The 24,284-nt window shown below is 47.0% G+C and overlaps 1 protein-coding gene across 1 annotated transcript in view; it reads right to left on the bottom strand.

The window, feature by feature from the left end:
* LOC142214621 (Fc receptor-like protein 5) overlaps positions 1-24,284 on the bottom strand; it is a 175,209-nt gene that overhangs the window by 50,234 nt on the left and 100,691 nt on the right. The window contains exons 6-8 of the mRNA XM_075283559.1: positions 5,743-6,027; positions 5,358-5,612; positions 3,602-3,640 (exon numbers count right to left, since the gene is read on the bottom strand). Of these exons, the coding sequence (XP_075139660.1) occupies positions 3,602-3,640; positions 5,358-5,612; positions 5,743-6,027 (579 nt within the window). The remainder of the gene's footprint in view (positions 1-3,601; positions 3,641-5,357; positions 5,613-5,742; positions 6,028-24,284) is intronic.

The following is a 24,284-nucleotide window of genomic DNA, read 5'->3' on the forward strand; positions in this document are numbered from 1 at the left end:
GCAATTTTGGGCCCCGATATACAAGAAAGACATAAGTGAACTTGAAAAAGTGCAAAGACGGGCAACCAAAATGATTAGGGGAATGGGTGGACTGGAGTACAACGATAGATTAACAAACTTGGGGTTATTCAGTCTAGAGAAAAGACGTCTACGGGGAGATCTAATAACAATGTACAAATACATGAAGGGACAATACAAAGAACTTTCTAAGGACATTTTTACTCCTAGGCCAGTGACAGTGACAAGAGGACATCCTCTACGTCTGGAGGAGAGAAGGTTTCACCAGAAACATAGAAGGGGATTCTTCACAGTAAGAACAGCGAGGCTCTGGAACTCTCTGCCCCAAGAAGTGGTGATGGCGGATTCACTGAACAAGTTCAAAGTGGGCCTGGATGCCTTTCTTGAAGAGAAAAATATAACGGGTTATGGACTCTAGATTGTAAGGACACGTTGATCCAGGGTTTTATGCTGACTGCCAGATTTGGAGTCGGGAAGGAATTTTTTCTAGAGATGAGCGAACAGTGTTCTATCGAACACATGTTCGATCGGATATCAGGGTGTTCGCCATGTTTGAATCGAATCGAACACCGCGTGGTAAAGTGCGCCAAAATTCGATTCCCCTCCCACCTTCCCTGGCGCCTTTTTTGCACCAATAACAGCGCAGGGGAGGTGGGACAGGAACTACGACACCGGGGGCATTGAAAAAAATTGGAAAAAGTCATTGGCTGCCGAAATCAGGTGACCTCCATTTTAGACGAATAGTGGATTTCAAATCCGGGTCATATGAGAATGTGAACTTTGTGACTAAGAGACAGGGATAGCTGTACAGGCAGGGATAGCTAGGGATAACCTTTATTTAGGGGGGAATGTTATTAAAAATAACTTTTTGGGGCTCTATCGGGTGTGTAATTGTGATTTTTGTGAGATAAACTTTTTCCCATAGGGATGCATTGGCCAGCGCTGATTGGCCGAATTCCGTACTCTGGCCAATCAGCGCTGGCCAATGCATTCTATTAGCTTGATGAAGCAGAGTGTGCACAAGGGTTCAAGCGCACCCTCGGCTCTGATGTAGCAGAGCCGAGGCTGCACAAGGGTTCAAGCGCACCCTCGGCTCTGATGTAGGAGAGCCGAGGGTGCACTTGAACCCTTGTGCACCCTCAGCTCTGCTACATCAGAGCCGAGGGTGCGCTTGAACCCTTGTGCACACTCTGCTTCATCAAGCTAATAGAATGCATTGGCCAGCGCTGATTGGCCAGAGTACGGAATTCGGCCAATCAGCGCTGGCTCTGCTGGAGGAGGCGGAGTCTAAGATCGCTCCACACCAGTCTCCATTCAGGTCCGACCTTAGACTCCGCCTCCTCCAGCAGAGCCAGCGCTGATTGGTCGAGTTCCGTACTCTGGCCAATCAGCACTGGCCAATGCATTTCTATGGGGAAAAGTTAGCTTGCGAAAATCGCAAACTGACAGGGATTTCCATGAAATAAAGTGACTTTTATGCCCCCAGACATGCTTCCCCTGCTGTCCCAGTGTCATTCCAGGGTGTTGGTATCATTTCCTGGGGTGTCATAGTGGACTTGGTGACCCTCCAGACACAAATTTGGGTTTCCCCCTTAGCGAGTTTATGTTCCCCATAGACTATAATGGGGTTCGAAACCCATTCGAACACTCGAACAGTGAGCGGCTGTTCGAATCGAATTTCGAACCTCGAACATTTTAGTGTTCGCTCATCTCTAATTTTTTCCCCTGAAATGGGGCAATTGCCAAGAGCCTCATGGTTTTTTTTGCCTTCCCCTGGATCAACACTGTAGGGATTGTAGGGACATAGGTTGGACTTGATGGACTAATGTCTTTATCCAACCTCATCTACTATGTCACTTGGGGTGACAGCTTGCTTTATTTATGGGTTCCCCTAAAATTGGGTGTAAATGTAGCTGACACCCACATGGTCTAGGTTTGTGTAGAATCTTGGATACCTAGATACTGGCTGACTTTAGAACTTTGTTGCCAAAGCAGTTTCAACACATAACTATTGGTATAAATATCTTACACTTTCCTCATTTAGATTATAAAAGCTGGAAAAGAAAATGTATCCAGTATGTAGAAACCTGGAAGATATAGGAGAGCTCAGAGCTTTATGGTAAAAATTGATATCTAGATAGCATTGTGTAGAGAGACATGAAAATGTGTTTCATGGATTTACTAGTGGACAAGAGATGAATGGAATTGAGTTGTATTTTGTGTTCCTTAATGTATATTGTTATATTTAGCATCAATGATTGTATACATTTCATTTTTAACCCAGCTAAAGGGTTAATCTTTTTAGCATGTAGATTGTATTCAGTAGCAAGTGGTATGAGAGATGTATAGTCAGGGCCAAAGTTAAAGGGGGGAGGGGGCAATTTCCCAGGGCCCCCATCCTCTAATGGGCCCCCGGGATCCAAAGCATCAGCCTGATGACTTGAATCTCGGGTGTTCCACTGTTGTATCGGTGTGTTGTGCTGTGCAGCAGATACTGCTTAATACTATGACAGAGCAGGGAGCTGAAAGGTCCCTGCTCTGCCATAGAGCACCACCGGTAACGCACAGGATGTCGTAGCACAGGTGGCGTGATGGACGTCACTGAATCATCCCACCTTTTATACTACTACAGGGAGAGCTCATTGTGAGAGCGCAGTAAGATGAGAACAAGATTGTTTTCTGGTAAAGGAAAGGGATAACCTGATAAGGGGGCAAACTATTATTTATAAAGGCTCTACTCATGCCAAGGGCCAAAAACTCTGCTCTTTAAAGACTCTACTCACTCCAAGGGCCAAGAAATTTCTGCTGGTGCAAGGCTGAACTAAGTTAAAGGGCCAAAAACTCTGCTGTTAAAAGGATGAAGTCACCTAAAGGGCCCCAATCTCTGCTGGTAGCTCAGCTTAAGGGCCTGTAACTTAATTTGGAAGGGCTCATGTTGAGGGCTAGAAAAGTAAATTTTGGAAGGTCTTACCACATCACACACACACACACACTATGACAGTTCAGGGTGGGGACTGAAGGATTTCCCATTGTCTATTCCATCTGTGGTTGTCATGCGGAACTTGATTTAAAGGGGTGCTTGTTAATGTTTTTTGAGCTGAAATTTGGGTTTGTGTCCATCCATTTGGGGAGTAAAGAAGGTTTCCAGGTATTTTCCCACGTTGATAGAGTTTTTTTTGAATGTGTAAAATGTGTAGTTGTTAGGCTGTGATGTTGGGGTAATAGAGGGACTGTGGTGTGTTAGAAGCCCCCAGACATGCTTCCCCTGCTGTCCCAGTTGCATTGCAGAGGTGTTGGCATCATTTCCTGTGGTGTCTTAGTGGACTTGGTGACCCTCCTGAGTCGAAGGGTGGGATCCCCTGTAGCAAAGCATTTTCTCCCATAGACTATAATGGGGTTCGATATTCGTTCAAATAGTCGAATATTGAGCGGCTATTCGAAACGAATAATGAATATCGAATATTTTACTGTTCGTTCATCTCTAATCTTTAATAATGAAAGGTATAGATGGTAGAAGGAATTATTTATAGTGATTTATATAAAAAATGCACATAGAGAAGACATGACCATTGTCTATACTCACCTCCTATCTGGATTATTCTCTCTGCACTTTTCTTTCTTACTCTGCCATATATTTTACTAGAGATGAGCGAACAGTGTTCTATCGAACACATGTTCGATCGGATATCAGGGTGTTCGCCATGTTCGAATCGAATCGAACACCGCGTGGTAAAGAGCGCCAAAATTCGATTCCCCTCCCACCTTCCCTGGCGCCTTTTTTGCACCAATAACAGCGCAGGGGAGGTGGGACAGGAACTACGACACTGGGGGCATTGAAAAAAATTGGAAAAAGTCATTGGCTGCCGAAATCAGGTGACCTCCATTTTAGACGAATAGTGGATTTCAAATCCGGGTCATATGAGAATGTGAACTTTGTGACTATGAGACAGGGATAGCTGTACAGGCAGGGATAGCTAGGGATAACCTTTATTTAGGGGGGAATGTTATTAAAAATAACTTTTTGGGGCTCTATCGGGTGTGTAATTGTGATTTTTGTGAGCTAAACTTTTTCCCATAGGGATGCATTGGCCAGCGCTGATTGGCCGAATTCCGTACTCTGGCCAATCAGTGCTGGCCAATGCATTCTATTAGCTTGATGAAGCAGAGTGTGCACAAGGGTTCAAGCGCACCCTCGGCTCTGATGTAGCAGAGCTGAGGCTGCACAAGGGTTCAAGCGCACCCTCGGCTCTGATGTAGGAGAGCCGAGGGTGCACTTGAACCCTTGTGCACCCTCAGCTCTGCTACATCAGAGCCGAGGGTGCGCTTGAACCCTTGTGCACACTCTGCTTCATCAAGCTAATAGAATGCATTGGCCAGCGCTGATTGCCCAATGCATTCTATTAGCCCGATGAAGTAGAGCTGAATGTGTGTGCTAAGCACACTCATTCAGCACTGCTTCATCACGCCAATACAATGCATTAGCCAGTGCTGATTGGCCAGAGTACGGAACTCGACCAATCAGCGCTGGCTCTGCTGGAGGAGGCGGAGTCTAAGATCGCTCCACACCAGTCTCCATTCAGGTCCGACCTTAGACTCCGCCTCCTCCGGCAGAGCCAGCGCTGATTGGCCGAAGGCTGGCCAATGCATTCCTATTCGAATGCAGAGACTTAGCAGTGCTGAGCCAGTTCTGCTCAACTACACCATGTGCCGGTCAGCCCATCTGATATAGCAGAGCCGAGTGTGCATCAGATGTGTAGTTGAGCAAAACTGACTCAGCACTGCTAAGTCTCTGCATTCGCATAGGAATGCATTGGTCAGCCTTCGGCCAATCAGCGCTGGCTCTGCCGGAGGAGGCGGAGTCTAAGGTCGGACCTGAATGGAGACTGGTGTGGAGCGATCTTAGACTCCACCTCCTCCAGCAGAGCCAGCGCTGATTGGTCGAGTTCCGTACTCTGGCCAATCAGCACTGGCCAATGCATTTCTATGGGGAAAAGTTAGCTTGCGAAAATCGCAAACTGACAGGGATTTCCATGAAATAAAGTGACTTTTATGCCCCCAGACATGCTTCCCCTGCTGTCCCAGTGTCATTCCAGGGTGTTGGTATCATTTCCTGGGGTGTCATAGTGGACTTGGTGACCCTCCAGACACGAATTTGGGTTTCCCCCTTAACGAGTTTATGTTCCCCATAGACTATAATGGGGTTCGAAACCCATTCGAACACACGAACAGTGAGCGGCTGTTCGAATCGAATTTCGAACCTCGAACATTTTAGTGTTCGCTCATCTCTATATTTTACCATTTGGATTACCTACCTTGTACCCGTATGTTGTACCCATCACTGATCCTCATTGTAGAGCTGATTGAGGTTCTTACTTGACATGTGTAATTCCCAGAATCCTCCAGCTGAGCAGACTGAACCTCATATTTATTAGATGGAGAAGAATCCTGAACCTTCCGTCCATCTCTATAGAAAGCAAACTCCAGTCTTGTGGTCGGTCTGTATGGACTAAGAGTCGTGTTACATGTCAGGGTCATGGGATCTCCTTCAGTCACTACATTGTTGGTCACAGTAATGATTGGATGTGAGAAGATCTCTAATAATGGAAGGTATAGATGGGAGAAAGTATTATTTATAGTGATTTACACCAAAAGTACATCCATTCATGTTCCAGATAAAGTAAGAAGTTCTCCCATGTAGAAGACACGACCATTGTCTATACTCACCTCCTATCTGGATTATTGTCTCTGCACTTCTCTTCCTTACTCTGCCATCTGTAGTTTCCACCTCACATGAATATTTCCCAGAATCCTCCAGCTGGACATTGTAGACTTCATAGGTATCACTGACACCAAATCCCTGAACAATCCCTCCTTCTCTGTAGAAAGCAATCCGCAGTTGTGTATTGTGTCTGGGAGGAGGAGGGAGACTTGTCTGACATGTCAGGGCCATCTTATCTGTAGTAATAACTGGTTGTGGGGTCACTGATAGTGTTGGGGTCGTGAACAGATCTAGAAAAGGAGAAAAGTGATAATATATTACTGGGGGGATTTATTAGAAGACATTGCACAACATGGTGACCACATATCAGTATACAGTATAAAAATAAGACATGCTCTGAAAATGATCAGATATTCTCTACAAATACTGGTAACATTTTTATTATATTTGTCACTGAGGGTGTAGCAGAGCTGTGCGCTGAACACTGCTACATCTGAGAGACTGTGGAGACTGCTGTGGACCGATCTTAGACTCCGCCTCCTCACAGACGAACCAGTGTTGATTGGCCAAATGCTGTACTCTATATGGCATTCGGCCAATCAACGCTGGTCAATGCATTCCTATGGGAAAAAGTCAGCTCCCGCATATTGCAAACTGACAGGGATCCCGATGAGATAGTGGCACAATACAGGTACTTAGGCATGTTAGATGCCCCCAGGCATGCGTCCCCTGCTGTCCCTGCCAGTACATCTATCCCTGTCTCAGTCACATAGTTCACAGTCTCATATGGCTCGGATCTGAAATCCACCATTCGTATAAAGTGGAGGTCACCTGATTTAGACAGCCAATTACTTTTTCCGATTTTTTTTTCGATGCCTATGTTGTCGTACCACTTCCCCTGCACCGTTATTGGTTCAAAAATAGCACCAGGGAGGGGATACACATTTTTAGTGCATTTGCCGCGTGGTATTTGATTGAAATCGAATACCTCGAATGACCTGATATTCGATCAAATATCAATTCGATTGAATGCTGTTCGCTCATCTCTACTAGAGATGAGTGCAATGAGAACATACATGCTGCCGCTCCATTCATTCTCTATCAGACTGCTGGAGATTGCCAAGTACAGAGCTCAGTTATCTGTGGCAGATCTATAAAATACTAGAGGGAGGACCCGGCTATACACGGGTATATTACATTTTATGTTTGTGTAGTGGCCCCATAAGAATTGTCCAATTTTGCACTGGTGTATTTTGTATGTGGTTTGTGTGTATGTCCATAAGCGTCATGTGATTATGTGTATCTCATTTTGGATGTCAGTGAAAAACCTGTGATCAGTTGTTATGGATACCTGGAGTAAAGCTGTATCTAATCCTTCCCCGTGTAGTACTGTGTTTAGATGCAAGTATCCAATCCTTGTTGGTGTGGTACTGTGTGCAGATGCACATATCTAATCCTCCCCGTGTGGTATTGTGTGAAGAGGCGCGTATCTAATCCTCCAGTAAGTGAAACTGTGTGCATGACTCTGGCGTGCGGTACCGTGTGCAGATGCACGTATATAATACTCTGGCATGTGGTACTGTGTGCAGATGCACGTATCTAATCCTCCCCTGTGTGGTATTGTGTGAAAAGGCGCGTATCTAATCCTACGGCATGTGGAACTGTGTGTAGACGTGGGTATCTAATCCTACGGCATGTGGTACTGTGTGCAGACGTGCGTATCTAATCCTACGAAATTTGGTACTGTGTGCAGACGCGCTTATCTTATCCTCTGGCGTGTGGTACTGTGTGCAGACGCACGTATTTAATCCTCCCCCGTGTGGTACTGTGCGTATCTAATCCTACGGCGTGTGGAATTGTGTGAAGAGGCGCGTATCTAATCCTATGGCGTGTGGAACTGTGTGTAGACACGTGTATCTAATCCTACAGCATGTGGTACTGTGTGTAGACGCGCGTATCTAATCCTACGGCATGTGGTACTGTGTGTAGACGCGTGTATCTAATCCTAAGGCATGTGGTACTGTGTGTAGACGCACGTATCTAATCCTACGGCATGTGGTACTGTGTGCAGACGCGTGTATCTAATCCTATGGCGTGTACAACTGTGTGAAGACACGTGTATCTAATCCTCCCCTGTGTGGTATTGTGTGAAGAGGCGCGTATCTAATCCTACGGCGTGTGGAACTGTGTGTAGAGGCGTGTATCCAATCCCCCGGCATGTGGTACTGTGTGCAGATGCGCATATCTAATCCTATGGCATGTGAACTGTGTGTAGACGCGCGTATCTAATCCTCCCCCGTGTGGTACTGTGTGTAAACACGCGTATCTAATCCTCCCCTGTGTGATACTGTGTGCTGAGACGTGTATCTAATTCTCTGGCTTGTGGTACTGTGTGCAGAGACACGTATCTAATCCTCCAAAGTGTGGTACTGTGTGCAGAGGCGTGTATCTAATCCTTTGGCGTGTGGAACTATGTGTAGACGCGCGTATCTAATCCTACTGCATATGGTACTGTCTGCAGACGCGTGTATCTAATCCTATGGCGTGTACAACGGTGTGCAGACGCGCGTATCTAATCCTATGGAATGTGGAACTGTGTGTAGACGCGTGTATCTAATCCTACGGCATGTGGTACTGTGTGTAGACGCGCGTATCTAATCCTACGGCATGTGGTACTCTGTGCAGACGCGTGTATCTAATCCTATGGCGTGTACAAATGTGTGCAGACGCACGTATCTAATGCTCTGGAGTGTGGAACTGTGTGTAGACGCCTGTATCTAATCCTTCGGCATGTGGAACCGTGTGCAGACGCGTGTATCAAATCCTTCAGTGTGTGGAACTGTGTGCAGAAATGCGATTTTAAACCTCTGGTGTGTGGGACTGTGTGGAGACCCGTGTATCTAATCCTCTGGCGTGTGATACTGTGTGCTGATCTGTGTATCTAATCCTCTGGAGTGTGGAACTGTGTGTAGACGCCTGTATCTAATGCTTCGGCATGTGGAACCATGTGCAGGCGCACGTATCTAATCCTATGGCATGTGGTACTGTGTGCAGAAGTGCGTATTTAATCCTCTGGTGTGTGGGACTGTGTGCAGACCCGTGTATCTAATCCTATGGCGTGTACAACTATGTGAAGACACATGTATCTAATCCTCCCCTGTATGGTATTGTGTGAAGAGGCGCGTATCTAATCCTACGGCGTGTGGTTCTGTGTGCAGATGCGCGTATCTAATCCTATGGCATGTGGTACTGTGTGTAGACGCGCGTATCTAATCCTCCCCCGTGTGGTACTGTGTGCAGACGTGCATATCTAATCCTTTGGCGTGTGGAGCTATGTGTAGACGCGCGTATCTAATCCTACTGCATGTGGTACTGTGTGCAGACGCGTGTATCTAATCCTGTGGCATGTACAACTGTGTGCAGATGCGTGTATCTAATCCTCTGGAATGTGGAACTGTGTGCGGACGGGCATATCTAATCCTCTGGAATGTGGAACTGTGTGCAGACGCGTGTATCTAATCCTATGGCGTGTACAAATGTGTGCAGACGCACGTATCTAATCCTCTGGAGTGTGGAACTGTGTGTAGACGCCTGTATCTAATCCTTTGGCATGTGAAACCGTGTGCAAATGCACGTATCAAATTCTTCAGTGTGTGGAACTGTGTGCAGAAATGCGTATTTAATCCTCTGGTGTGTGGGACTGTGTGCAGACCCGTGTATCTAATCCTCTGGCATGTGATACTGTGTGCTGATCTGTGTATCTAATCCTCTGATGCGTGTATCTCAGTTTGGATATCAGGGTTGTATTGTGCATGTGGAGTGACCGTGTGTATTGCAGTTGGAATATGAGTGAAAGACTTGCAGGTTTGTATTGGCTAAGGGGGGGGGGCACTGTATTTGGAATGCTGTATCTCAGCAACGGTACGTCCGAGCGAGTTGGAGTCTTGTCTTAAACCTTCCCGGATACCTGAAGTATGTCTGTACCAAATTTGGTGAAGATCGGTCCAGTCGTTTGGTTCGCATTAGAGTACAGACAGACAGACAGACAGACAGACAGACAGACAAGAATACATTTTTATAAGATAGGGAGACTAGCAGGAGGACCCGGCTATACACGGGTATATTACATTTTATGTTTGTGTAGTGGCCCCATAAGAATTGTCCAATTTTGCACTCATGTATTTTGTATGTGGTTTGTGTGTATGTGTTATGGTCAGCAGGGTTTATTAAAAAAAAAAAAAAACTAAACAAATGAAAACCCTGCGGAGCCCTCTGGGCTTCTGAACTGCCAACACCTAGTGTGAACACTGTCTGATAGTTGATGTCACTGCCAGCTAAATTAAAGGACCAGGTGTGCTCTGTTAACAATTCACAGAGACCTGTGCAATCAGAGCAGCCGCCCAAATAAACTAACTGGCTAGCCAGCACTCCTGGACTAGCTAGAGACCAACTAAACCCAGTGTGATGCTGTTCCACCCAACCACCAAGGCAACTACTGCCAAGCCCACTTCCAGTGACCCCAGACTGAGAAGGTATGCTAGCTAAAGCCACTGAGTCCTATCACACAACATACATGGCAGCATGCTGCCTGACTAATAGTGACATTGCTGACTCAGGGAAGATTACTAGCTAGGGCAACTAAGGTTTACAGGCTGGAACACACACACACAAGAATTCATTTTTATAATATAGAGAGATGTGACTATATGAGCTCTGCCATGATAACTAGTAATGATGTAACCACAGGACAGGACATAACTCGCTGATCGCTGAGGAACCAACCATTGGGATTCCCACCAGTTCCAAAAAGCCTGTTCCCATTCCGCTGTGTGAATAGAGTCACACATGAGATTCGCTGCTCCATTTATCTCTCTATATTATAAAAATGAATTTCTGCCTGTCTGTCCGTCTGTCTGTTCTCTAATGCAAACCAAACGACTGGACCGATCTTCACCAAATTTGGTACAGAGATACTTCAGGTATCCGGGAAGGTTTAAGATGAGACTCCAACTCGCTCGGACGTACCGTTGCTGAGATACAGCATTCCAAACACAATGCCCCCCCCCCCCCCCTTAGCCAATACAAACCTGCAAGACTTTCATTCATATTCCAACTGCAATACACACGGTCACTCCACATGCACAATACAACACTGATATCCAAACTGAGATACACGCATCAGAGGATTAGATACACAAATCAGCACACAGTATCACACGCCAGAGGATTAGATTTATGCGTCTGCACACAGTCCCACACACCAGAGGATTAAATATGCGCTTCTGCACACAGTTCCACACACTGAAGGATTAGATACGTGCGTCTGCACACGGTTCCATGTGCCGAAGGATTAGATACATGCGTCAGCACACAGTACCACAAACGGGGGGATTGTATACATGCGTCTGAACACAGTACCACATGCCAAAGGATTGGATACACGCATCTGCACACAGTTCCACACACCAGAGCATAAGATATGCAAGTCTGCACACAGTACCACATGCCGTAGGATTAGATACGCACGTCTACACACAGTACTACATGGGGAAGGATTAGATACAGCTTTACTCCAGGTATCCATAACAACTGATCACAGGTTTTTCACTGACATCCAAAATGAGATACACATAATCACATTACGCTTATGGACATACACACAAACCACATACAAAATACACCAGTGCAAAATTGGACAATTCTTATGGGGCCACTACACAAACATAAAATGTAATATACCCGTGCAAAGCCGGGTCCTCCTGCTAGTATATATATACTGTTCTGATGTGTATTTCATCCTCTACATTGTAAATAGAGAAATCTGCACCAAAACTATGGAAACAATCTGTAACATATAGAACATAATGTACAGACTATAATCACACAATATACTACAATGTATGAATTAGCAGAAAATCCATCACAAATTTCCCACATCTGGACCCGACCTCACCCATCAATAATTGTAGATGAGACTTCAGGAGACAAAGTGGCTCCAAAGATATTGTACAAATCCTACAAATAATTCCTATAGAAATGATCCTGGACTTACCTTGTACAGATACAGAAACTTCATCTACATGTAGGTTATATCTTCCATTATAATAGACTTCTTTTACACATCCGTATGTCCCAGCAGTCGTCCTGGTTACATCTCTAATATAATATTCTGCATTATCTGACCAGCCTGTAATGTCTCTGTTATCTTTGTAAAATATTGTCCGTCCTCCTTGGTATCCAGGATAGTGGTGACATCTTATATATATGTCATCTCCTTCATAGACATATAGAGGGGTCTGCAGGATGACATCACCTGTAATATACAATGATATAAGATGAGGAGACATATATGATCTCTTATCAGTCTGTGTGTGATACAACTTGTTACCTTGTCTGTATATTTATGATCTGGTAGATTTACTCACCATGACTAACCTCCAGTCTAGCGGGGTCACTTATTTCTCCAGGTCTGGTCTGACATTGGTAATATCCACTGTGTGATGTTTCGGCATATTGTATTATATAGGATTTCCCATTGTATACTTCCTCGCTGTCTCTGTACCATATATAATCCATCCCCTCTCCTATAGTAGATCCCACATCACAGGTCATTGTTATCTGCTCTGATGTAAAGATCTTCTTGTAGTCTGGAGTGAAGGTCACCGCAGGTCTGATGGCGGCTCCTATAAGACATCATGGATCATACAGGGGGATTGTAGACACTTACCTTACAGATACACAACCAAAAAATAATATGTGGTCTCATAGCTAATGTATATGATGCTTATTTCTCCCCAACCAGTATATAAACACATGTTGGGAGTTAAGGACATAAAGGCCAAATCCATTGGATAAAAAGATAATTCAATTTATTTATTAAATACCTAAAAGAAAAATTATTACAACTAGTAAAATAGCAAAATACTCAGCCCCGATGAGGACATAGCACAGATTATTAAATAACAAATTGTCTAATGTAAGATACATCCCATTTAATATGCACAGTATATATAACAGTATACAAGTAATAGGATAAACAAGTTTATAGGATAAAAGTAGTCAATTCTATGAGCAACGTCATTATAACAGTTACTCAATACATATTAGTATCCATAATCCATAAAGGATTATCTTATCTTATCTTAATACAATTTGTTTTTTGTGGGGCCCCTGCACCAAGGACTGGCTGTAAGTGAAATGTCTCTTACTCATAGAAGATGGAGTCCGGGCCAAGATTCATGTAATCATGGCACTCTCCATACCCATGTTATTTTCCAGACTCAATCACCAGCCTGATTGATGACCCCAGGTGCATGAGGTCACTGAGGAGGTAGAGAGAGAGCATTGGATGCTAAGAGAAGGCCTAGAAATGGCAAGTGAAGGTGAGTATAAATACTCTTTATTTTTAACACCTCTTCTGAGCCTCCATCTATTATACTCTGGGCTCTGACAATGTCACTTTCCTTTTGATATAATTTCAGCTGAGCTTCACTTGGAGATCTAGAAATTGGATAGATTAGGTTCCTAGGAGTCCTGACAGTATTCTACACTATGTTTTATAGATAGGTTCCTAGGAGCCCTAAGAGTATTCTACACTATGTTTTATAGATAGGTTCCTAGGAGCCCTGACAGTATTCTACACTGTTTTATAGATTAGGTTCCTAGGAGCCCTGACAGTGTTCTACACTATGTTTTATAGATAGGTTCCTAGGAGCCCTGACAGTATTCTACACTATGTTTTATAGATAGGTTCCTAGGAGCCCTGACAGTATTCTACACTATGTTTTATAGATAGGTTCCTAGGAGCCCTGACAGTATTCTACACTATGTTTTAAGCCAATTTAAGGTTTGGATCGTAACAAACTTGTTTGTTCCAAAACAAATCTTGGATCTGAGCAACGTGAACCTGAAATTAAATGAATCCTGAAAGGTTTGCCCATCTCTCCTGGTCACTTACCTTCTTGTATGAGAACCAGCCCTATAAACAGAATAGAAGAAGAGTTATCAGATATAATATAGTCCTGGTACATTTCTACATTGGGGGATATTACAGGTTAGGATCACCTTTAGAGTAAATGTATAACTAATAGATTATTACTAGAACCCAATAGACTTATCTCTAATAACTACTAGCGATGAGTAAACAGTAAAATATTCAATGTTCGTTATTCATTTCTAGAGATGAGCGAACACTAAAATGTTCGAGGTTCGAAATCCGATTCGAACAGCTGCTCACTGTACGAGTGTTCGAACGGGTTTCGAACCCCATTATAGTCTATGGGGAACATATACTCGTTAAGGGGGAAACCCAAATCCGTCTCTGGAGGGTCACCAAGTCCACTATGACACCCCAGGAAATGATACCAACACCCTGGAATGACACTGGGACAGCAGGGGAAGCATGTCTGGGGGCATCTAACACACCAAAGACCCTCTATTACCCCAACATCACAGCCTAACAACTACACACTTTACACATTCCAAAAAAATGTAAGTCCGGGCCAGCAGGTAACAAGGATCCACGACTAGGAGACAGACGCACACTGGCAGGTATATAACACAATTTACTTATGGTAAATGGGAAGGAATTAACAAAAAAAAAACTAAGTTACATATAACAATATGAGGATAACGCACGCTATAAACTGGCCCTAGCTGTCCCTGAGATACTTGTACGGTACCGGGTTTATACAGTCTCTCAGCTCTCTGTGGTGCTCCCTCGATGCAGGCCTGTCCAGGAACTCAGCAGACTCTGTCTTGCTTCTGTCTTGGGTGAAGGTCTGATCCCAGTCCAAGGCACAGTCCGGCTTTAGTCTCCAGAACAATCTCCACAACACTGCCGTTTCCTCCAGTCAGTCTCTGCAGTGTTTCAGGCCTTCTACTATGGCCTACAGCAGCAATGGCCTCTCACAGGTCCTCACAGCACACACTCTGGGCCCACACCACGCTGCTCTGTGCTTCCTGCTCACGTCACTTCCTCTGGACCGCACCATTTACCAAACAGAACAGGGTGATTATTGCCTCTCACAGTAGTGCAGTCCCAGGCTATATTTCTTCACACCAGTAGATGGCAGCAAAACACCACTGTTAAGAGAATAGGGGCTACTACTGACTGCTACACACACCCCCAGTCGAATGTTGGCAGTCCCTGACAACAACAGCCCCATCAACACATTTCTGAAATCGCAATGTTGTGATGTAACGATGGGCCACTGGCCAAACGAACTCATTCTGGGCATAGCGCACTGGCGGTACACCCGCTGTGGAGCGACTAGTCCGTCGCAAGCTTGTCATATCGTCAGCAAGTGTAGAGGTCAGTCTCTCATTGGGACGGACAGGTATGGCAGTCGGGGGTGTCACTACTGTTGCAGGCCCAGTTACTGTCGGGGTGGTCACAGCTTCCACAACACCCCCGTTATCATCATCGTCATCCCACAACCAGGGCTCACTTGTGGAGGGGTGTGTCATAGTCACTTCCTCTCTGTCGTCCTGAACTGGCCTCTGAGACTGACATGGGCGTAACATGTCACGGTGTAGCGTCCGCGTCTGCTTGGTCAGGGTATTTTGGACTTGGTAAGCGGGACTATCAACATGAGGGTGGGCCACAATGCAGTAAGGGTCAGGTTCCCACCTACTGTCCAATTTCCCTAGTGGCTTCTTTACTCGTACCAAGACTAAGTCGCCAACTTTAAGAGGGGTGTCCTGCACCGGCCGATGATTAGGGTGAACTTGCTCTTGTAGTCTCTCACATACTATCCGATGGACAGTCTCTAATCTCTGACGGTGAGCCTGAATCCAAGTGGGCAGGCCTCGATAAGGAAATTCATCGGTGTCTTCGAGGTTGAGGTCTCCCACACCTTTTTCGGATCGCCCAAAGAAGAGAACATATGGGGTGTACTCTGTAACAGAGTGGACTTGATTATTATAGGCCCACAGCAATTCGGGCAGGTACTGCGGCCATTGTCGCTTCTTGTCGGCTTCCAAGGTGCGGATCATCTGAAGTAATGTGCGGTTAAATTGTTCACATGCCCTGTTCCCCTGTGGATGGTATGGGGTGGGGCGTGACTTTTTCATTCCATAAATACGTTGCACCTCTTGCATGACTCGCCCCTCGAAACAGGCGCCTTGGTCAGAGTGAATGCGTTGAGGGCAGCCGTACACTCATATGAAGTGGTGACACAGGGCCTCAGCAGCCGACTCAGCAGTCTGGTCCTTTGTTGCAACGGCTACAGCAAATTTGGTAAAGTGATCTACCATAACTAAGCAATACTGATGCCCACTTGCAGAATATCCCACGGCGACATAGTCAATCATCAATACTTCAAGTGGCTCTTTCGTCACTATGGTCTGTGTTGGAGCCCTCTGTTCAACTGCTTTGCTGATTTCGCATGCTCTGCAATCACGACACACTTCTTCAACAATGAAGCGGAGACTCGGACAGAAGATCAATCGTTGGAGCCACCTAAAGGTCTTCTCAGCTCCAAAGTGGCCATTCCTACGATGTACCTCGGCGGCTAGTGGACGGGCTAGGTCAGTAGTCACTACAATTTGATAACATGCGTCAATCTCAGTTGGCAAGTATACACGTCGTCGTAGGATCCCGTCTCTCATCTCCAATCGGTTCCACTGCCCCAGTACCGCTAATACTTCGGGTGACAGCTGGTCTCTTTCGTCAATAGTAGGCTTGCACTGTTAGGAGTATTTAGGTTCATTGCTTTCTATTTTTTTTACCTGGGGAGTTTTTGGCTGTGCGGTGTCTGGGGTGGCATCCTGGCGCTGCGGGGTTGTCCTGGCGTGGGTATTGGTGCACACCTTCTGACTTGCACGCCCGCACTGCTGGTAGGCAGCTTTATCTCCTGGTTGATTAGTCTGTCCTCCCATTTGCACCTGGGAGGAGTGGTCTCTACGCTGTATTTAAACCCATGCCTCCCATGGTTCTGTGCTGAGTGTCTCTTTTCAGTGCTAGGCCTTAGCAGGAGGTTATCTGAGATATCGAAAGTTCTGTGGTCGGTTTTTGGGAGGATTGGGTTAACTAGTTGGTGTGTGAGTTTTCCCTTCTGTGTTCACCAATCCTACCTCTGTGTATAATTGACTGTGTGAGTGAATTACCTTATCCTTTGATTTCTACTCAGTTTCCCTGTGTTTGTTTCCTAGTGTTAGGTACCTTCCCATATTGGTGTAGGGGAGTCCGTTCCCACATTTTTCCTGTGTGCTGCTTGTGTTGTTAGTCAGTGCACACCCTTGTCCGTCCCTGTCAGTAGCAGCTTCCCTTCTGCGTTAGGGGTGACCCCCTTTAGTCTCCAGTCCCTAGAGATCTTATAGGGCATTCCTTCTCCCACTTCCATCTAGGCCTACGGTTTCAGTGAGAGAGGAGCCGTCGGGGTCAGGCTTAGCCTGAGTACAGCCGACCCACACCCGTGAGGCAGGGACCGGGATAGCTAGTGGGAGTAGTGCAGGGCAAGATTCCCTACTGCTGTTCCTTAGCCCCGTTGCAGCTACCTGGACTGACATAACAGTACACTCAGCCGTAAAAAAAAAAAAAAAAATAGAAAGCAATGAACCTAAATACTCCTAACATGCACCCCTTTTTAACACAACGGCATAGCAGTGCCAGGCTTGGATCATGTTGCTGGAGCCCAATCCATTCTTGGTGGGATGGGCCCAGGAAGGGAGCTACTTGAGTTCCCAGTATTTCGCTCTGTCGAGCAGTTACCACCTTCTGGGAAAACTGGGTGAAATCAGGTACTTCTGTTGATTCTAATTCTTGATCTATGTCCCCGACCGGTGGTTGGGTAGTGACTCGGGACAATGCATCGGCATTCTGATTCTCATTTTTGGAGCAATATTTCACACTGTAGCGGTACTTAGAAAGTCGGGCCATCCACCGTTGCTCCAGGGCACCTAGCTTCGCCTTATCCAAATGTGCCAGTGGATTGTTATCCGTCAACACTTGTACTTATGCCCCGGTGAGGTACCCCACAAACGTCTCAGTCATTGCCCACACAAGGGCTAATAACTCCAAGCGGAAGGAGCTGTAATTAGCAGGGTTTCTTTCAGAGTCTCATAATGAACAGCTGCCATATGCAATCACTCTTTCTTCGCCATTCTGGATTTGGGAGCGTACTGCCCCAAGACCATATTGGCTGGCGTCTGTATAAAGCTGAAAGGGTAGATGGTAATCAGCATATGCCAGAATTGGAGGGTTGGTCAAGGCATCTTTCAGAGTTTGAAATGCTCTCTCTTGTTCGATACCCCATGGCACGCATTGAGCCTTCGGACCCCTAGCGGTATTCCTCAATAGCGCATTCAGTGGTTCAGCTTTGTGCACAAAGTCTTTCACAAATCGCCTGTAATATCCAGCAAGCCCTAAGAAGTCACGGACCTCTTGTAGGGTGGTAGGAGTGGGCCAGTCTCGCACAGCCGCAATCTTCTCACTGGATGGCTGTACTCCACGTCCTGATATTCGATGTCCCAAATATTCAATTTCTTCCTGTAACAGGCGACACTTACTGGGCTTCAACTTCAAACCGTGCTCTCTCAGTCTCCTAAAAACCTGCCCCAGCTTCTGAAGATGATCTTCGAATGTAGCGGAGTAGACAATGATGTCATCGAGGTAAATCAGAGTGAATTCGAAATTGAAATCGCCCAGACATTTCTCCATGAGCCATTGGAATGTACCCGGGGCATTGGTCAGACCAAAAGGCATGCGGTTGAACTCATATAGACCCATTGGGAGGATGAAAGCCGTCTTCCCTTTGTCCTTCTCACTCATGGGGACCTGCCAGTAGCCGCTTGCTAAATCCAGGGACGAGAAGTAACGGGCCTTGCCTAAGGCCGTAAGCGATTCTTCAATACGGGGGAGTGGGTAAGAGTCACGTACCGTGCAGGAGTTCAGTCTACGATAATCCATGCAGAACCTTAAAGATCCGTCCTTCTTTTTGACTAACACCACTGGTGCAGCCCAAGGGCTTTGACTCTCTCTAACAACTCCATTCTCCAGCATTGAATTCAGCAGATCTTTCACTTCTTGGTACTGTTGGGGTGGTATCTGCCGATATCTCTCTCTGATGGGAGCCGCATCTCCAGTGGGTATTTTGTGATAGATTCCCTGTGCACAGCCAAAGTCATTCTCATGTCGTGCAAATGAGGCCTCGTGTTCTCCTAGCAACTGGTCTACCTTTCTGACTTGATCAGTGGTATATCGAGAAAGGTTTAACTTCATCCTTTCCCGCAGCAACCGCCCTTCTTCATGGGAGACAATGAGCCCTTCTGCTTCTCTGGACAAGGTCACTGACCATTCCCCCTTCCCGGACGGGGTCAGTTCTAAAGGTGTCGCCTTTCGTATTTCAGCTGGGGCAGCATAGACCTTGGCAAGGAGGCTACTTGGAGTCAGATCTAAACTCTGGTTATGGGTATTGACACATCGCACCAACACTCTCCCCTGGGTTACCACAGACAAGGAGCGAGCCACCAGCACATTAGTGCACCCGTTCTGGTTAGATAATGGGTCAATCATGACAGAGAGGCCTTCTAATTTCCGGGTGGTGCCCAGTGGTAGCAATATAATAGTCTCTCTTTCAGCTGGTAGTGTTACCTTGGTGTGATGAGGAACAGTAATACAGCCCACGGGCTGTTCTCCACCGGTGGCTCTCTGCAGTCCACACATCCTTATTAATCGCTGTAAGGCAGCCCGAGTGGGTTGGTGAGCAGTAGCTTCTCTCCAATAATTATGCCCATCTCTAGCAAACAGCAGGTGGTCCATGTCCTTCAGTATATTCATCCCTAAAATTACGGGGATCTGTTTATCATAGCCCTCCTGGACTACGATAATACCTCTTCTGCCTAAGTCTCGGCCGCATATGTTCACGTTCATCCAGACTACTCCGCATACTGGGACAGGTAGGTTGTTGGCTGCCACCACACTCACAAACATCTCAGGGTCATACTGGGCAGACTGTTGGAAGTACCGTTCATAACATTCTCTTCCCATAGTGGTAACCTGTGATCCCGTATCTATCATTCCAGTAACGAGGACATCATTCATCTTGACCTGCAACACCGGGCTTGCTGCAATCAGTGTATCATCAGGGCTCTTAACTTCCTTCACTCTTTTGTTCTCTTCCAACGCATGCCCCGCTGCGCTGGAACCTTCTAGTTTAAAGGCGGCTGTCTTGGGAACTTGTCTGGGCATTTTGCAGCGACATGTCCCAGTCTTCCACACACCCAGCACTGGATCTCTCGCCGAGGTGGTCGTCTCTCTGGGCCCCCTCAGTAGACCCAACGTTTTCGGTCCTGTTCTGGGCCCCCTCGGTAGGCCCCTGACACTCCACTTTCAGGTACTTTATTCACTCTTCCTCCTTCATAGGCTCTCATTCGCCTGCTGTGCATAATCTTCGCAGCGCTTTGTTAGGTATTCTACTTGTACCTGTAGTTTCTGAATAATGGACTCCAGGTCTCCGGCTTTTCCTATAGCTGCTGCTTCGGCCCCTTGGCTTAGTGTGACACTCTGTCTCACCTGTGGCTCTGTCACTTTACTATTCGCATGGTAAATTGCCTCCACCCGTATGTCACTGAAGGTGGATTGTGGCCGTCTCCTTATCTCATCTTGCATTGCCTCTGCTATGATCTTGTCACGTATTCCTATGACAAACTGGTCTCGGAGAGTACGGTCATAGTCGGCTATAGCGTTGATTCCCCCTTTTTCCCTAACTTCATTGAGTAGTTCTTGTAGGGCATTGGCATACTGAGGGAGAGTTTCAGTTTCTGACTGGGTTCGCTGAAAGAACCTGACCTTTAGGGAACCTAATGATGCTGTCTCTCCATAAATGGTCTCTAACAAAGTCACTACTTCATCAAATGTCTTTTTCTCATTAGCTGGTTGTAGCCTGACAGTCGTCTTGGCGTCCCCTGTCAGCGTCAGTGTGGCTAACTGTACTATCACATCTGGTGCAATGTCATATATCTGCTGTAAGCCTCGTATCTGATCTGCCCATTCAGCTACCATCATATTACATCCATCAAATTTTGTCACTTGGCTCATCACTGAGCCCCGCGGCACCATTCTCCTTCCTGGCAAAACAGCTACATTGGGACTATCAGCTCGGATGCCTGAGCTTGACCCGGCAGAGGTTCCCTCTTCCCTGTCCGACATGTCTCCTGAGCTACGAATCCTGCCGACTACACCAAAATGTAAGTCCGGGCCAGCAGGTAACAAGGATCCGCGACTAGGAGACAGACGCACACTGGCAGGTATATAACACAATTTACTTATGGAAAATGGGAAGGAATCAACAAAAGAAACTAAGTTACATATAACAGTATGAGGATAACGCACGCTATAAACTGGCCCTAGCTGTCCCTCAGATACTTGTATGGTACTGGGTTTATACAGTCTCTCTCAGCTCTCTATGGTGCTCCCTCGATGCAGGCCTGTCCAGGAACTCAGAAGACTCTGTCTTGCTTCTGTCTTGGGTGAAGGTCTGAACCCAGTCCAAGGCACAGTCCGGCTTTAGTCTCCAGAACAATCTCCGCAACACTGCCGCTTTCTCTGGTCAGTCTCTGCAGTGTTTCAGGCCTTCTACTATGGCCTACAGCAGCAATGGCCTCTCACAGGTCCTCACAGCACACACTCTGGGCCCACACCACGCTGCTCTGTGCTTCCTGCTCACGTCACTTCCTCTGGACCGCACCATTTACCAAACAGAACAGGGTGATTATTGCCTCTCACAGTAGTGCAGTCCCAGGCTATATTTCTTCACACCAGTAGATGGCAGCAAAACACCACTGTTAAGAGAATAGGGGCTACTACAGACTGCTACAAAACCTCTATCAAAGTGGGAAAATACCTGGAAACCTTCTTTACTCCCCAAATGGATGGATACAAACCCCAATTTAAGCTCAACAAACAGTAACAACCACCCCTTTAAATCACGTTTCCCATGACAACCACGGATGGAATAGACAATGGGAAATCCAAAAGCCCTCACCCTTAACTGTCATTTTGAGTGTGTGTGTGTGATGTGGTAAGACCTTCCAAAATTGACTTTTCAAGCCCTTAACATGAGCCCTTCCAAACAAAGTTACAGGACCTTAAGCTGAGCTACCAGCAGAGATTGAGGCCCTTGGCATGAGTAGAGCCTTGCACCAGCAGTGTTTTTGGCCCTTAGGTTGAGTTGAGCCTTGTACCAGCGTATGTCCCTTAACATCAGGCGGGCCCTTGCGCTTTGCACAAAAGTTTCACATTAACTAGGCTGAATGGTACAAACCTTAGTAGGCCCGAGAACCAGGAACAGGTCTTGCAATGGCTATCGGATAACGCTTACAGCACATTGTCCACCAGCCAGTCAGCCTCTACCTCCTCTCCTCCTCTTACCCAACAGTCTTGTCCTCCTTCCTCCTAAAATTCCCAATCTTCCCAGAACAATAACCCCAACTGTCCCTGCTCCCCAGAGCTGTTCTCCCTTCCTTTGACTGTACCGCAACCTGCCCCTCCATTTCGCGATTCCACGGACCTAACAGACGAGTATCTGTGTCCAGATGCTCAAACACTAGAGTGTCCTCCATCTACGGTCGATTTGGTGGCGGATGACCAGCATCCCACCCTCATCGACAATGATGAGATGCAGTTGCTGTCAGGGCAGCCAGTTGACATGCGCATTGTGCAGGAGAAGGAGGTGAGACAGGAGTTGGAAGAGGAGGTGGTGGACGACAAGGACACTGACCCCACCTGGACAGGGTGGATGTCAAGCGGGGAAAGTAGTGTGGATGTTGAGGCAGGTCCAGCACCAAAAAGGGTAGCTAGAGGCACAGGTCAGCAGCTTAGGAGAAGCCAGGCCATACCTGGAATCTCCCAAGATGTTCCAGTTTGTATCCAGCCCCGAAAAACTCCCACCTCGAGGGCACATTTCTCGAAGGTGTGGAGTTTTTTCATGGAATGCGCCGAGGACAGATATAGTGTTGTCTGAACAATTTGCCTCTCAAAATCGAGTAGGGGCTCTGAGAAGAGCAACCTGTCCACCACTTCAATGCACCGTCATTTGGAATCCAAGCACTGGAATCAGTGGCAGGCAGCAACGGCAGGACAAACGTCGCCCGCCGTTCATGCCACTGCCTCTGCTCACAGTGCTGGCGATGCACTCCAGAGGACGAGCCAGGACATCACTTCATCTGCCTCCGCCACTTTATTGACTTCTCCCTCATCCTCCCCTGTTCCTGTTTTATCTCCTTCTCCTGCACCATCAAAGGAACCATCAGGCGCTTCTTTACAACAACCCACCATCTCTCAGACATTGGAGCGCCAGCAGAAATACTCCGCTAACCACCCACCCGCGCAAGCCTTGAACGCCAACATCGCTAAACTGCTTGCCCAGGAGATGTTGGCGTTCCGGCTTGTTGAAACTCCCGCCTTCCTGGACCTGATGGCAACTGCGGCACCTCGCTATGCCATCCCTAGCTATCACAACTTCTCCCGGTGTGGCGTCCCCGCCTTGCACCAGCACGTGTCACTCAACATCAGGTGGGCCCTTAGTTCCGCGCTTTGCTGCAAGGTCCACTTGACCACCGACACATGGACAAGCGCCTGTGGTCAGGGATGCTGCTTATCTTTAAGGACAGACAGGGTGAATGTGGTGGAATCTGGTCCCGGGGTGCAAACTGGGGTACCCTATCTCCTCTCACAGGCCAAAATTCATGGCAGTAGACTGAAAACCTACTACGCTTCAACCTCCACCCCAGCTACTAGCGGCAAACGCTAAAACACTGGCGTGGGGAGACATCAGCAGGTGGTGCTAAAGCTCATCAGCTTGGGGGACAGACAGCACAGTGCCTCCGAGGTCAGGGATGCCATCCTGGCTGAGATGGCTTTTTTTTTTTTCCTGCTACACCTGGGGCCTGGCATATTTGCGCCTACCTCCACCCCAGGTACTAGCGGCAAAAGCTAAAACACTCGCGTGGGGAGACGTCAGCAGGCCGTGCTGAAGCTCATCAGCTTGGGGGACAGACAGCACAGTGCCTCCGAGGTCAGGGATGCCATCCTGGCTGAGATGGCTTTTTTTTTTTTCCTGCTACACCTGGGGCCTGGCATATTTGCGCCTACCTCCACCCCAGGTACTAGCGGCAAAAGCTAAAACACTCGCGTGGGGAGACGTCAGCAGGCCGTGCTGAAGCTCATCAGCTTGGGGGACGAACAGCACACTGCCTCTGAGGTCAGGAATGCCATCCTGGATGAGATGGCAATTTGTTTATCCCCGCTGCCCCTGGGGCCAGGCTTTTTTGTCTTGTTGGAGGGCTCTGGAGCTTGCCAGCCTCCAACACGTTCCATGCCTGGCCTGCGTGTTCAATGTAGAGGTACAACGATTTTTAAAATCATACCCCAAATTAGCGGAGCTAAGGGTGAAAGTGCGGCACTTGGACACCCATTTTCCCAAGTCTACAGTACCTGGAGCTAGCCGCAATACACTCCAGCAAGGCCTACATCTGCCTGAAGCACCTACTGTTGTGCGAGGTCACCACACGCTCAAACCCTAGATACCGTATGTTGAGCAGGGTG

The sequence above is a fragment of the Leptodactylus fuscus genome, chromosome 7 (assembly GCF_031893055.1).
Source record: "Leptodactylus fuscus isolate aLepFus1 chromosome 7, aLepFus1.hap2, whole genome shotgun sequence".
In the NCBI taxonomy this organism is placed as follows: Eukaryota; Metazoa; Chordata; class Amphibia; order Anura; family Leptodactylidae; genus Leptodactylus; species Leptodactylus fuscus.